At 41.7% G+C, this 16,420-nt stretch overlaps 1 protein-coding gene across 2 annotated transcripts in view; it reads right to left on the bottom strand.

The window, feature by feature from the left end:
- Nucleotides 1-16,420, bottom strand: part of CRTAP (cartilage associated protein) — a 73,115-nt gene that overhangs the window by 28,037 nt on the left and 28,658 nt on the right. For both annotated transcript variants that reach the window (XM_078151769.1, XM_020987403.2), the window contains exons 2-4: nucleotides 8,927-9,076; nucleotides 6,246-6,417; nucleotides 2,120-2,248 (exon numbers count right to left, since the gene is read on the bottom strand). In XM_078151769.1, the coding sequence (XP_078007895.1) occupies nucleotides 2,120-2,248; nucleotides 6,246-6,417; nucleotides 8,927-9,076 (451 nt within the window). The remainder of the gene's footprint in view (nucleotides 1-2,119; nucleotides 2,249-6,245; nucleotides 6,418-8,926; nucleotides 9,077-16,420) is intronic.

Raw genomic sequence — 16,420 nt, 5'->3', positions numbered from 1 at the left:
CAATGTTCCAGGCACTGTGATACCTTAAAAACATTAAAGGAAAGACTTTCTGAAAAACACAAGCAAAGCTAAAAGAATTAGCCAGCACACTAGGAAGTTCCTTGGAAGTTCCACTAGATTAGACATTTATAGATGGAAGCCACCTAGCTCAAGGCCCTTCTTTTGCACATGAGGAAACAGAGATCATGAAGGAAGTGACCAGCCTGATTTCACATAGCTGACTCCATCATGGTGGACCCATTACTGGAATATAGATCTCCAGGCTGCTTAGACAGCACTCCTTCCCCTACTCCAAGCTTTATCTCCTGCTCTTAGAATTTGATCAGAGCATGAGCATACGTGTTGGCAGGGCATATAAAGGAGGAAAAGATGTCGCAGGATGCCATCTCATTTTCAGAATAATTTGGATCCCACTTTGTGGTCATATTATGCCCTCTGGGCTTCTGTGACCCAGTCAGAGGGGCTAGCTCAGTGATTGGAATGTTCAGAATGTGAGTGCTGAATTCAGGGCACACAAATCACCTACCATAAATGGGGAAGCAAGGTGTGGTAGAAGGGAAAAGGCCTGAATCTGGAGTCAGATCACAAGGAGCCGTATCATTTTTTGTTCTCTCTGTGACTTCGGGCAATTTGTTTCCCATCTCTGGGCTTCGTCTTCCTCCAGTAGACAATGTAGGGGTTGGAATACATAGTTTCCAAGATGTCTTTCCCCCAAATCTTATCATCTGTGCCAATAGGGTCAGCAAGATTATCTTCAACCCTAGGGCTGGGGCCAGCCACTCTAGATGGGACGCAGGTTTAGGGCTGGAAGGAGATAGAGAGATCATCTAGGCCAACAACAAGAGGGGAGCTAGAGCCTTGATTTCATTGGGATATAGAACTCCACAGTGATGGAAACTCTCTGCCAAGTCAGACTGGCACCTTCTCTGCAATCTGTAGCTGAATAGAACTGTCTAAACTGTAGGAAAGCCAATCAGAGCTAGGACTTTCTATCTTTGAGGCTCACTCTCACATGTTTATGATATGTATATGGTAAGATATATGGATATATATATATACATATATACACACACATAAATGTATATATGGGCATATGTATAGTGTATACATGTACATTTATATTTATATATTTATGTGTATATAATCTCATTTTATCCTCATAACAACCCTGTGGATATTTATATGTATTTATATTTGTACAGACATATGTGTGTATAATATATACTATTATACATAATATATGCTACTATAATATACAATATATTATTATGTCATATTTATATAATACTATAAATATATTATATAATATATGTGTATATAATCTCATTTTATCCTCATAGCAAACCTGTGGATATTTATATGTATTTCTATTTATACACATATGTATATAATCTCATTTTATCCTCATAGCAACCTTATGGCTTTATATATTTATACGTATTTATATTATGTATTTATATTATACACACGTATGTGTATACAGTCTCATTTTATCTTCATAACAATCCTATGAAGTGGGTGCTATTATCATCCCCATTTTACAGATGGGGAAATGGAGACTGAGAGATGAATGGCTTATGAAAGATCACACAGCTAATAATCATCTGAGGCAGGATTGGAAGCCAGATTCCAAACCCAGCCCTCGATCCCCTACACCATGTCACCTCTCCATTCGTGGGATTGAATTGTTGTCAAATTTATGAAGTCTTCATTTCAGCCCAAGGGATAAAGCCCTTCCAATGTGACAGATGCCTCAGTCATTATAAGAAAAGACATCACCTACTATTGTGTTATAAGAAATGATGACCAAGATGCTTCCTGTAAAGATTTACATGAATTGATGCAAATTGAAATGAGCAGAACCAGAACACTGTAACAGAGATTCACATGCAATAATCTTTTTCTGTTCCTTGTATATGGAAATACTCATGTGTGCTGATGTCTGTGAAGTTCAAAATAATGAACAATAAAAACTATTTAAAAAAAATAATTTAAAAAAAGAAAAGAAAAGACATCACCCAGGGCCTGTAAAAGATGCTATCATGATGGTGCCCAAAGAATTCTGGGAAAGATGCAATTCAACAAAAATCCCATCTTTAGAGAGAAATCAATAACTCACACTTATAATATGCAAACTGCAAATAATGATACATGGTGGCCACAAACTTTTCCACAGGATAGCCCCCTATGACAGGGGTGAGGTTCTCTTCACACTTCAGTTTGCACTCCAGAACTTCAATATAATGGTCTAGAAAAACACAAACATTCAATGTCAGACATAGTCAACCATTTTTCAACACAATACAGCTCTGATGGTTTTCTTATTCCAGGATTCATTGCTGTTTCCATGATACCTTACTGCCTTGATTTCCCCTGTCTTACAGCCTTCCTCCACAAATCCCAGCCCCGATACTGAAGTCTTTGCCATTTACTGCTAAGATTTTCTGCCTGAAAGCCAGGGCCATGCCTCATATCCTCTACCCAAATATGCTGAGTCCTGCTGGGACACCTACCTGCTGTCCCTTTCTTGACCTTCCTTGATGCTGGTCAGTTGGCTGCCTGGGTCTGGCCTCCACTCACGGACAAACTACCCTGATAATGTAATCTGTCTGCCAATACATCAATTGCTGTTGGCAGTGATGCCAACCATGTAGCAACCTGAATTCCTGATTAGCTAATTAATGCCTACAGAAAGAAATGCTCCAATGACGACGCCTTACTCACCAATCCTGAATCTCTCCTGTTATCCGACACTGGTGCCAGCCCAATACCAACAGGTGTGTCTCGTCTCTAGGCTCTGGCTGTCCTCAATGTGCCCTATAATGCTACTCACAGGGACTAATAAGTGGGAGTTGGTTAACCAGTGGCAGAGAAGGGCACAGCTATGGGAGATTCAGGGTGCTTTTGCTTTGTTTTGTTTTTTAATCCAGATTTATGATTTCATCACTTGAGAGAAAGGGAAGGGAATAAACATTTATTAAACACATACTACATGCCAGACACTATGCTAAGAACTTTAAAATTATTATATCATTTGATTCTCACAACAGCCCTGGGCGGGGAGAGGGGGTGGTGGTGGTGCTGTTAATACATCCATTTTACAGTTGAAATTGAGGTAGGCAGAACTTAAGTGACTTGCCCTGGGTCACACAGCTAGGAAGAGTCTGAGCTGGGTTTTGAACTCAAGTCTTCCTGCCTCTAAGCCCACTGCTCTATCCACTGTACCACCTGGCCACCATTTTAGAGAAGTCTTGGTGTGAAAATTCCTTCTATCTGTTCTACAACTCAGAAGTGATTTGCCTAGAGTCACGCAAGTATGTGTGAGAAGAAAAACTTGAAATCAGTTCTTACTGACTTTAGTAAGCCCCCCAGCCCCGTCCCTCAAACATCATGCTGCCTCTCTCTCTTTGATTAAAGTTTATTAATAATAGCTCACATTTAGATAGAACTTTAAGGTTTACAAAGCCCTTTCCTCACAATTCTGATGCTTGCTTACCCCATGTGGCCTTGGGCAAAACATTCAATCTCTGAGCCTTAGTTTCTTCACTTGTAAAATGAAAGAGGTTGGATTAGATGAACTTTGAGGTACTTTCCAAGCAGGGAATGGAAGCATTACTTTACAGACAAGGAAACTGAGGCACAGAGAGGTCAAGAAGACTTGCCCAGGGTCACATAGATGGTAGGACTCTCTCTTATCTTCAGGTCCTTTGATTGCAAGGCTAGCGCTCATTCCATTCCCCTATCCTGCTTCTCCAGTCAGATTCCTATTTATATTCTATTTACCTTTCTATGTTATCCATAAAATCTATATTTCTATATTACATAGCCATAGATATCTATGTATACAATGTTTCTATGTTATATAGCTATAGATATCTATAAAATTGATATTATATTTCTATTTATTGTTCAACCAAACTCACTCCAGGTTTCTGTTATTACAATCATCGTTATTGGTATTTTCAAGTAGATCTTTTTGTGTTTGTTTCAGACTCGATCTGACTTTTCATTGATAGAGGGAGAATTCCCTCTCCCAGTGCAGGTTAGAACGTGCTCTGTGATCTAGTCTTAGAGAGTCACCTAAGAAGTTAAAGGACTTACAAGGTGACTCAGCCAGTATGTGCCAAAGGCAGAGTTGAACCTGGCTATTCCTGATTCCTTAGGCTAGCTCTCTCTGCCTCTACAATGCTGCCTCTCCTTTTCTTAATAGCATGTTTAGTGTCTGTCATCCATAAAATGTATTTTTGAATTCTTATAATACCAGTATTATTGGCTCAAAGGATATGATTTTTTTCATACCATCTCCTCCTTGAAGCCACAGTGGGCAGATAGAGTGCTGGACTTGCAATCCAGATGACCTGACTTTGAATCCTGTTTCAGTCACTTACTAGCTAGGTTATCTGAGGAAGTCACTTAACCTCACTCAGTCTCAGTTTCTTTATCTATAAAATGGGGATAATAATGCCCATCTACCTCCTATGGTTGTTGTGAGGATCAAATGAGATAGCATATGCAAAAAGCTTTGTAAATCTTAAAGCCATGAGTAAATGCTATTAATATTAATAACATTATTCTTATTATTATATGTAAATTCCTATTATAAAATCAAACTACCACATTGACAACAACTGTCATAGGCCCAAATGAAATTGGGTTAATATTAAAAGAAAACACAAGTCTGATAAAGAATTTCGTTTCAAGAGTTTATGGCCCAGAGAATCATTGGTAGACTTAAGTCTAGGAAGGATTTAAAAAATGGTAATGGGATGAAAGAAGAGCATTCATTCAGGGCATATGGGATGGCAAGAAAAAAGACCAAGGGATGGGAGAGGGTGAGGTAAAAGACATCCACAGTGGAAGAAGAGTTGGCAAACATTTCATAGACTAGAAAAAAATTGAGGAAGATTCAAAAAAATGTTTTTCCAAGCTATCTGCCATGAGGGTGCTTTGCTTTTCATTCTGTAAAGTAAATAAATTTCACACATTTTAAAAAGGGAGGAAATGGCCACTAATTAACAGAATCAAGTTATCAAGCTGTCGCCCTACACTAACCTCATTTCCTTTTTTTGACAAGATTACTACACAGAGAACATCAGTTAGAACTGGATTGCAGCACGGTCTAGGACAAAATGTCTCATGAAGATGGAGGCTGAATGCCGGTACAAGTTACCTGGACTTATCGAGCAATCAGACACAGAGGAGGTTAATTAATGTATTAATAATAAATCAGAGGGAATGCTCTAATGGGGCAGTACCCCTGGTCAATCGACTCTGGTGACTTCCCTGTCACCTCTGGGATCGAATAGAACATTCTCTGTTTGGCCTTCAAAGCCCTACATTCTCCTTACGTTTCTAGCCATTTTATACTTCATTTCCCTTCACAGGCTCTGAGATCCAGTGACGCTGGCCCTGCATAAGAAACTACATCTCTGGACTCTGGGCATTGTCACTGGCCGTTACTTCATGCCTGGAAGTCTCTCCCTCCTCTTTGTCTCTGCCTTCTGGTCTTCCTTCAAGTGCCCGCTAGAATCCCACCTTCTGCAAGAATGCCAGTGTCTTCCCTCTGCAGATTTTCTCCAAGTTATATATAGCTTGTCTATACATAAGTTGTTCCCCCATTAGACTGTGAGCCTATTGAGAGCAGGAGCTGTCTTTTCCCCAAAGCTCAGTAGAGTTCATGGCATATAGTAGGCACTTAATAAATGCTTGCTACTGGACTCACCTTGCACCTCAGTACTAGTAACTGGGTGCCTGGTTTGTTTCCTAGAGTCCAAGTTCCTTTCTTGGGGCCCTGGTTCTTGCTCTTATTCCTTCAGGAATTCTTTTTTTGTTTTTTGGCTAGGCAATGGGGTTAAGTGACTTGCCCAGGGTCACACAGCTAGTAAGTGTTATGTATCTGAGTCTGGATTTGAACTTGGGTCCTCCTGAATCCAGGGCTAGTACTCTATCCACTGCGCCACCTAGCTGCCCCAATTAGGCTCTCCTGATGGCCTGCTTTACCTGCTGCCCAGTCCCAGGCCTCCTTGATGCTGACCGCCTGCTTGTGGGGATCTCTGCCTACTGTGTGTTTCCAGATGCCCCTGATGGTCACCTCTGCCTCTGAGCACTCACTTCGGGAGCCCTCGTGCACCATCTACCTTGTTTCAGAAGGTCTTTCTAGTGCCCATGGCCCACCTGCTCCCAAACCCCGCCCCTCTTCCCAACAAAGTGCCCTTGTTAATTTTAAGTGACAGCCCGGCACCAACCTGCTATGGAGGGATAGAAGTCTTTGAAATCCTTGATCTCCCTGGAGCCTTCACAGGCAGCCAAACACTCATAGAAGGCCTTGAAGAAGTCGGGAAGCGCCAATTCCATGTCGGTGATGGACGTCCTCCAGTTCTCTCCATTGTATGCCCGCACGGCTCGGATGAAGAGGTTCTGGGAAGGAAGGAGACCCAGCTGACATTCTCCAGGGGCAGGCAGGGCCCTCCCTTAGCTACCTGGGCAATCACCTCATGAACAATTGCACACAGACAGTCCCAATTTCTTAGCTCTCCTAAAACACAGCTCACCTTGAGTTAATCAAATTCTATGGATAAGGGATAGAAGTTGGACCCGTGGTTTCATATGAGAGTAGGAAACTCCCTCTACCCAGGCAGATGACCACTTTCTGGTCTTAGAGAGTTGCCCAGGCTACCAAGAGGCAAGATAATTTGTTCATATAGCTTTGCTCATACAGGGCCACATGACCATTATGTGTCAAAGGCAGGACTTGAATCCAGATCCACTACCTCAAAGAGGCTTCTTTTTCTTCTGGATTTTCAAGCTCATTTTAAGATGGAGATATTTACTATTTAAGCTTAGACTGAAGAGTTGTAACCCTGTATGATGTTATCACTGCCAGCTCCATATAGCTGTTGAACATCTCCAGCTGTGACTGTAGCTGGGAATAGAATAAAGAGGCCAAGATGAAATGGCAAGAAGAGGAATGATAATAACTGACATTTCTATGGCACTTCAGAGCTTGCAGAGCATTTTATACCTGCCAACTGATGTGAGATTCATAACAACCTTGTGAGGTAGAAACTGTAGATACTGTTATTCTCTCTGAACAAGAAGTGGGATTTGAACAAGGTCTTCCCAACCCCAAGGCTGACACTATTCCAGTTGGGAACTGGGCGAAGCCTTGTGAGACACTTATCTGTCTCCCTCTTCCCAGACCCCACCAGCACTGGTGGGTGGAGTGCTGAGCCTGGAGTCTGGAAGGTCTGAATTCGAATCAGGCCAGGTGATTTAGCCTCTCTCAGCCTGTTTCCTCATCTGAAAAATTCAGATAATAACAGCACCTACCTCATGGGGCTGAGTGAAGACCAAGAGAGAAAACATATGCAAGGCACGTTGCAAATCTTAAACCAATACAGAAATGGTAGCTGTTATTACTAGAAGATATCAGAAACATTCATTTCTGGAGCTTTCTTGTAGATTAAAATGCCAGAAATGCAAGATTTTAATATAGAACAAAAGCCATGGAACTAGACAGAAACATTTTTCACATTCACTTTTTTGGAGGGAGGGGGGTAGTGAGGCAGTTGGAGTTAAGTGACTTGCCCAGGGCACAAAGCTAGCAAGTGTCAAGTGTCTGAGGCCGGATTTGAACTCAGGTCCTCCTGACTCTAAGGCCAGTACTCTATCCACCGTACCACCTAGCTTCCCCCACATTCACTTTTTAAATTTTCATTTAAAATAACCAAATATTAATCTGTTGTATGCCCTTTCATTAAAAACCTAGGAAAAAAGAGATTAAAAATATTTCCACAAAAGATGATTTTTAAAATCACTATCCTTGTGTGTTATCAGCAATGCTATGCACTTATTTTTTAATGTTCACAAAATATTATCTTTGAAATCAAGCCAGGGTAGCATAATGAGTAGAGTGCTGGGCTTGGAATGAGGGAGACTTAGTTCAATTCTCACCTCTGACCATTATTAGCTATGTGACCCTGGGTGAGTCACTTAACTTGTATGTGTGCCTCAGGTATTTCTGTGGAACTTATCTACTTAGTCATATATATATGCATGTATGTGTATGTATATGCATGTATGTATGTGTATATGTATTTCCTCATCTGAAAAATGGAAGGTATTGGACTCAATGACCTCTAAGGTCCCTTCAGGATTTAGATCTATGAACACACTGGGGGAAAATTAGAGGTAGAAATGGTTTTCGAGTGTGTACATATGTGTTTGCATACATTTAGTTGCATTTTGTCTCCCCCGTTAGATTGTAAGCTCCCTGAGGACAGGGACTTTTTTTTTTTGCCTTACCTCATATCCCCAGAGCTTAGCACAGTACCTGGTGCACAGCAGGTGTTTAATGAGTGTTTATTAATCAATTAATTAATTGATCATTACAAAAGGCAAAATCACAGTTAATTCTTATATTTTTTAAAATCTTTGAAAATCCTATTCTTTCCCCTTGTAACGTGAGAAGCTATTTTATCACTGTAAGTGTCATTTTGTATACCAAGATCCAGGGCCTCGGCTCTAGAGTTGGAAGGGATCTCAGAGACCATCTAAAGCAACTATCTCCTTCTGCAGATAAAGAAGCTGGGCATCAAGGAGTTTAAGTGAATTGCCCAAGGTCACCCTGTGGTAATTAGGGTCAAAGGTGGGGTTCGAACCCGGGTCCCCTGACTTCAGAGGGGATGCTCTTTCCATGCTACCATGCTGTTTTCCCATCAACCAATGGAATCAATCAGCAAAATGTATTAAGTTCTTTCCATGTGGCTGACTCTGTGGTAGGTAATGGGGACACAGAGCCAAAAAGAAAAAAAAAATGAGAGAGAAATAGGGAGAGAGAGAGAGAGAGAGAGAGAGAGAGAGAGAGAGAGAGAGAGAGAGAGAGAGAGAGAGAGAGAGAGAGAGAGAGAGAGAGACCTGGACCTACCTCATAGGATTTGGTTTCCAAGTCTTTAATGTAGTCCTCAGCACCAGGCATGCTCTTGTAATAGGCCATATTTCTCAGCATCATTTCGTCATTGGGGTGCTTCAGAAGGAAGGTGTGGGCGGCAGCAATGGCTTTTGGAAGGTTGTTTGCCTAAGGGTATGGAAAGAAGGGGAAAAAATCCTCTTTATAGACTCTGATCCTGAATATCGCAAAACAGCAAGATTGGAACAGTGCTTTTAGGAAACATCAACATACACTTGTTATGTCAGTAATTTCTAGGGACCTGCAATAGATCCGGCATGTGCTGAGGGCATCCATTTCACGGAGATGCCCAAATCCAATATCCAAGAGCCTGAATGTTTTTACTCCTGAGATTTACTAGTGGGAGCTCAATTTTTCTTTTCTTCTTTTTAATGTAATCTCATTACATCCTGTTCTTCCCTGTGGAAGGGCTTTACAGCGAAAATGGCAGAGCCTTGAATTAGAATGGAAAAGAATGCAGTCAAATTGTCTTCCTCCTGGCCCTAGTATGAGGTGGATGACTCTGGGGCACGAACCAGGTCAGTGACTCCAAGCTGGGTCAGTTAGTCTTGTCTGGTCTCTGTTGCCTCGTGTCTCCTTTACTCCTAGAGAACTGATAGCTATTCTGCCTTTAAGAACAGAGTAAGAATAGACTGAAGTTAAGAGGAAACAGGGTTCTTTATTAAAGCATTGTTGAGCTTGGAGTCACCAGACAGGGATCTGAAGCCCAGATTTGCCATTTACTACCCATGTGACCTGGAGAAAGTCATTCTCACTCTCTAGGCCTCAGTTTCCTCATCTGAAAAATGGAAGGGATTGGACTCAATGACCTCAAGCTCCCTTCAAGATTTAGATCTATGAACACACTGGGGGAAAAATTAGAGGTAGAAATTGTTTTCAAGTCCCATCTTCTTTCCTTCCTTCCTCTGCCCTCAAAAAAAAATTAAAAGAAAAAGAAATCAGTAAGGAAAATGAACGAATCTGATTTCTCTTTCCTCCACCTCAAGCCTTAACTATGTTCATAGAAAGAGGAAGTGATTTCTCATTCTCACATGCACACAATCAGGTGCATATACATATACAAACACACACCAGTAAGTTTGCCCTTCATTTTCTTTCTTTCTTCTTCTTCTTCTTCTTTTTTTTTTTGAGGCAGACAGGGTTAAGTGACTTGCCTAGGGTCACACAGCAAATAAGTGTCTGATGCAGGATTTGAACTCAGGTCCCCGTGACTCCAGGAGGGTGCTTTATCTACTGTGCCACCTGGCTGCCCCTCCCTTCATTTCCCAAGAGCTCCTACCACCAAACATCAGTCTGAAGTTCTGAAGCTACAGATAGCAGCATATCTAAAAGTCTGCAAAGAGAATACAACAGAACAGTGAGGAGCTAGGGGAGACTTCATCCTCATCAGTAAGAGCTCTAGTGCCAGAAGAAACCTTCATCCAGGCAGTATGATGCAAAGGACAGACCCGAAGCCAACTTGGATTACTCCAAAGCAAATATTCTTTCATTATACAGCGATGCCTCAGTTCACACAGCCATGACTCATCTCTTCTGCAACTAATTTGAAGCTCTGAGCTGATGTCACTAAGACCCACCCATGACCCTAAGTGGAGGCACAATGGCTCTGGTAGGAAAGTTATCCTGCCAAAAAAGACACCCTTCTCAACATTTTGTCCCCAAATAGACTGAAAACAGCCTTCATGTCATCTTTACTTTCTACAATCTGAGTAGACACAGAATTATCCAAGGATTAATCTTTGGGAAAACAGAAAGATCCCGGGTAAGTATCTTTCTCTTTCTGGGCCTCAGTGGTTGAAATGATCCACTTATGATTGCCAAGGTGGCAAGTAATTCTTGCCAAGTCATTGCCAAGTCCAGCTATGACGGTCTATGACTTGTGATCTTTGACCCAGCAGCTTTCCATCCTATTCTTCATCCCTGGCATCCTCTTCACTGGGACTGGGCCCATATACCAGGAAGGAGTCATTATTTATCCTCTTTTCTGGCATCAGCAGCAATTTTTGGTTGCATTTTTTGTTTACTTACCACAGAGTCTCCCACCCATATCAACAGGCTTCTCATCAGACCAGCTTCATGAGGATGGATTTTTTTTCAACCATAGCTCTCATAGGCCCATCTATCTACTGAGATATATACTGGTCTCCATCCACATAGATAGAGGAAATGACCACACCACCAAAATCACAGATCCCTGAAGTATGAAAGAAATGTATATCATAGGATAATAGATTCAGAAGTAGAAGGAACCTTCAAAGCCATCATGTTTACAGATAAGGAAAGTGAAGCACAGAGAGGTCAAGGGATTTGCCCAAAGCCACATCACTAATGAGTCTCAGAGGAAGGATCCAAGCTAAGGTCTTCCTGATTCCATCTCCAGCACTCTCCTCACTATGCAGAGCTGAGAAGGGAAAGAGAAGCCACAGGAGACCAAGGGTCATTTTGTATTTATGTCTGTTTTATGTGCCGCTGGGGCCTTGTAACCTAGCTGCTGGTAATAGTCTCTATGTACTGAGATGAGCTGGTTCTTGGAAGGCAGGTCCAGGCTGGTGTTGGCATTTCCCAATAATAGACCATGTCAGTGCTTGCCAATTCCTGGGCAAAGTAGCCAGGGTCATCTCCATACTGCTGGATGGAACTGGGCTGGACCAGGACTTTTGGGGAGGCCATATTTCTAAGCCTCTTACAAATGTTTACATTTTCAAAAATCCTAGCATAATCAGCTTAGAATACTGATAATATTATTAAGATACTAATGGATGGTGATGACACTTTTATAAAAAACATTACAGTACACAAAAGCACTTTTCTATGTCGTTTCATTTATTCCTCACAAAAGCACTGTGAGGTAGGGAGGCCAGGACATAGAAAACAGTAGGGGTTTTTGTTGTTTTTATTTTTTTTTCCAAAAAACATTTGGGAAGATCAGAAGATCCTGAGTTTAGAGATAGAAGGGATCTGGAAGATCATCTAGTAACAATAATGATAATTAGCATTTTATACGTCACTTTAAGATCTGCAAAGTATTTTACGTATATTATCCCACTTGCTGCTAATAACAACCAACCTGGGAAGTGGGTGTTATTTTTTTTTTGGCTGTTTTTGGTGAGGAAATCGGGGTTAAGTGACTTACCCAGGGTCACACAGCTAGTAAGTGTCAAGTGTCTGAGGATGGATTTTGAACAGAAGGCCAGAGCTCTATCCACTGTGCCACCTAGCTGCTCCCCAATAGGTATTATTATCATCCCCATTTTATATACAAGGAAAACTTAGGCTGAGAGGGCCTCAGTTACACCTAAGTACTTAGTTACCTGCTGGTTTACAAATTATTTTTCCTCAAAATAATTGTATGACTTGAATTATATGGTTCCCATTATCTTTCCTTTAAAATGCACAAGCATTTTCAGCCTCACAAAAAAAAAATTTTAAGAAAAGATTTTTTTTAATTGAGGTAGAATTTTCAACAATCCAGTTCTATTACAAATCTTTTTTTTTATTGACATTCCCAACACACACACACACACACACACACACACACACACACACACACACACCCCACACGCAAATGGCCACCTGGTATAAAAACAATAACTGAGAATTTCTTAAGTCTCTGGTGTGTTTTTTCTATCTATGGATTTTAGATTATTTTCATTCACTGGCAGCATTAACATCCATAGTGTTTGAAGAATTAAAGTTGACATTCATTCAGGGGAAGGCATGGTGGGTGCTAGCGGGCTACCCAATATTACAAATGAAGAATTGTTCAGGAATTGCATGGGAAAGAAATAAGCACCTACAATGCCATCAGGCACTGTGCTAAGCATTTTTTACAAATACTATCTCATTTAATTCTCACAATAACCCTGGGAGGGAGGGGCTATTATTATCATCATTTTACAGATGAGGAAACTAAGGCAAGCAGAGGCTAAGAGATTCTCCCAGGGTCACACAGCTAGTAAGTGTCTGAGGCTGGATTTGAACTCAGGTTTTCCTGACTCCAGGTCCAATGTTTTATTCACTACCTCATCATTATAAGAGAAGCAGCATAAAAGACATCATCAGAGATATGATTAGGGGAAGGGGTGAAGGAAAAAATGGTCTGGTTACACTGTGAGAACAACAGATATCAGTGAACTTTCCACTCAATGTCAAAGGTCCTGGAGGAAAACCCCTAGATGAGGTGGACCCTTGGGGTAAAGATTTATGGGAGGACACAGGCAAGAACTGCACAAGATGGGCAAGTGTGGATTGGTCGTGCTTGGAATTGTGGGAGGAAGTAACTACATCAGTGAGACCACAGATCCCATCCAAGTACTGAAGAAATACTTTGTTAACAATGCAGTGGTTTGTTTTGGGGGGGGGGATGAGGGGAGGACCTTTCCAGTGCTAATGTATCTATTGACTTGTTCATTCATTCCACAAGCATTAATTAATTTATGTGCCAGGCAATGTATTCAGCACTGGGGATACCAAAAAGAAAAAGAAAAAATATATACATACATATGTGTGCATGTATATATACCCATATATGTATGTATGTATAAAAAGAATATCTTGCTTTCTACTTTGCCGAAAAATAATCAGGCCATCCATCATGAGCTCCCCCAACTCTTTCATTTTATGTAAATTTCCAAATGAGGAAACTCACTTGACCAAAGCAGGCCAGCATTTTCTCTGCCACTTATGGTCCTAAAAGAGTCACCCAAAGCATTGAGAGGAGTAGTGACTTGCCCAGGAACACACTGCCAACATGGCTCAAAGATGGGATTTGAACCCAGGTCTTCCTGGTTTGTAGGCCACAGCTCTATCCTCTACAACTCACTGCCTCATCTCCTCCACTGCATGCCTTCAAACGTGTAATTATCAGTCCTCCTGTTCTTTCTCAAGTTTCAAAGCATAAGTCAATCTCCTTCCCTGCCAGGGCTAATCTCTCTATTTGATTCTTAGACCCGACGTCACCCCAGTCATATCTCTGGCCCCACTCTCAATCTCCCCCTCTACACTAGCCTCTTCCTTACTATGTACAAACATGCTCACGTCTCCCAGGTGCTTTAAAAGCCTGCACCGTCTCTCCTCAAACTCTTGCCCCATGTCTCTCCAACTCCCTTTCATTACCAAACAGCAGTCAACCCTCACTTCTTCCTCTCCCTCACTACTCACTCGCAACTTACAACTGGCCAGCTACCATTCTACTGAAATTGCTTTCTGAAGTTACCAATGGTCTCTCAAGTGTTGGGGATGTGTAAGGATGTAGAGGGCCACAGGCTGTTCATGAGGTCTCGCTGATGGGCGGAGGCCCCCTCTCGGGTGCTGATCTATGAGCAAAGGTCGCCTGGTTGGGTGCTCCATTATATGGATCTTTAACAATCTTTAACTCCCTTAGTTACTGCATGGTCATTAGCAGCTTATCTGTGGTTGGAGTCAGACAAGTGCACAGGATGTGCGTGCACTGTCCTTGGCACAGCATGAGCTCTACGTCACTGTAACCTGAGAAGAAGTTCCTGTTACCTTACTACTTAAGTGAATGCTTTGTTAAAATGAAACGGAGTTGCTTCCTTTCCATCTTGTCTCCCGCCTCATCAATGCGCATTCGAGATAGGTTAAGCTGGCCTTATCCCTTCAAAGTTAGTATAGGATCCTTGCTCTTGTGGTGAGCTGAGTTAGCTGTGCACAACACTCAAGTACTTTCCAGGCCTCATATTTCCTTCTTCTTCTTTTTTTTTTTTTAGGCAATTGGGGTTAAGTGACTTGCCCAGGGTCACACAGCTAGTAAGTGTCAAGTGTTTGGTCTGAGACTGGATTTGAACTCAGGTCCTCCTGACTTCAGGGCTGGTGCTCTATCCACTGCACCACCTAGCTTCCCCCAACGCCTCATATTTCTTGATTTTTTCTGCAGCTTTTGATCTTCTTCCCGGATAGTACAATGGGGAAAAGTGCCAGAATTGAAGTCAGGATCCGGATTCAAATCCTTTGTGGGGCTGCCACTTAGTACCTGTAAGACTTTGGGCAAGTCACATTTTCTCTTTTGTCCTGAGCTTCTTCATCTACAAAACGAGGGCGTTAGAGGGGACGATCTCTAAGGCTCCTTCCAGTCATAAATCAATGGTTCTGTGATTCATGACATTCTTTCTCCTCATCACCAATCCAAGACTTCTAAGATTGGACACTGAGCCCCACGCTCAACTGATCTCACTTTGGGGTTATAGTTCAGTCATTTTTCAGTCCTGTCCAATTCTCCATGACCCCACTTGGGGTTTTCTTAGCAAAGACAGTAGAGTGGTTGGCCATTTCCTTCTCCAGCTCATTTTGCAGATGAGGAAACTGAGGCAACCAGGGTGAAGTGACTCACCCAGGATCACACAGCTAGCAAGAGGCCAGATTTGAATTCAGGAAGATGAGTCTTCCTGACTCCAGGCCTAGCACTCTATCAGTGGCACCACTTAGCTGCCCCCACCATGGGGACATATATTTGTAATACGGGATGATGCTGTTTATAATAGTATCTCAATTGATGTAATGAACAAAAGATACTGAGGATACGTGGTCTCTAACCACTTCTTGCCAGCACTTAGTTTTGTCTGTTTAACTCTGCTCCTGGGAGATGACAGCACAAATCCAGGAAGACCAATCCTGCCAAGAAATTCAAGCATAAACTAAAAAGAAAATGCCAGGTAATTGGAGGAGGGAAAGAGCATGGACAACTGAGATCTGTTGAGAAGGCTTTGCAGAAGAAACAGCCCCTGAGCTGAGCCTTAGAGGAAGTCGAGGATTCCAGGAGGTGGAAGTGAGCAGAGCAAGCCTTCCTGGAATGAGGAGCAGCCTGGCTGAAGGCCAGAATGCTCAGCTTGGGAAGCAACAGGCAGGCTGGTTTGTCTTGAAGGGAACCAACGGAAAATAAATCTGGAAAAAGATCTGCCGGTCATCAGCAAATCCTACCGAGATAACCAACGCATACGTGATCCAAGCAGTGAGACAAAGAAAATTAGTTCAAATCCTGCTCCTTCTGCTTTGCTGTATGACTGGGAAAGCCATTTCTACTGCATAGATCTTAAATTTTCTCACCAATAGAATGAAGGGGTTGGACTAAGTCTGAGGGTTTTAAAAAAATTTTATATCCTGCAACTTTACTGAAGTTGTTAGTTATTTCTTTTTCCCCCAAATTTATTTATTTTTGACATTCATTTCTTTTTAAATATTGAGTTCCAAATTCTTTCCTTTGCTCCCACCCCTCCCCTATCCACTAAGAAGGAAAGCAGTATGACATCAATTATATGTGTGAAATCATGCAAAGCATATTTCCAGGGTCCATAAACTTTTTTTAACCTTTAATAACTGTATTTTAATATAATTGGTTTCCTTTGTAGTTCTATGTATTTTATATTATGTATTTAAAATCAGTATTCTGAGATGTGATCCACAGTGCTTCACCAGACTACCAAAGGGGTCCATTAC

Source organism: Phascolarctos cinereus, unplaced genomic scaffold (genome assembly GCF_003287225.1).
Source record: "Phascolarctos cinereus isolate Bilbo 61053 unplaced genomic scaffold, phaCin_HiC Scaffold_1;HRSCAF=81, whole genome shotgun sequence".
Taxonomy (NCBI): Eukaryota; Metazoa; Chordata; class Mammalia; order Diprotodontia; family Phascolarctidae; genus Phascolarctos; species Phascolarctos cinereus.
This window is presented reverse-complemented; position numbering and strand designations above follow the sequence as displayed.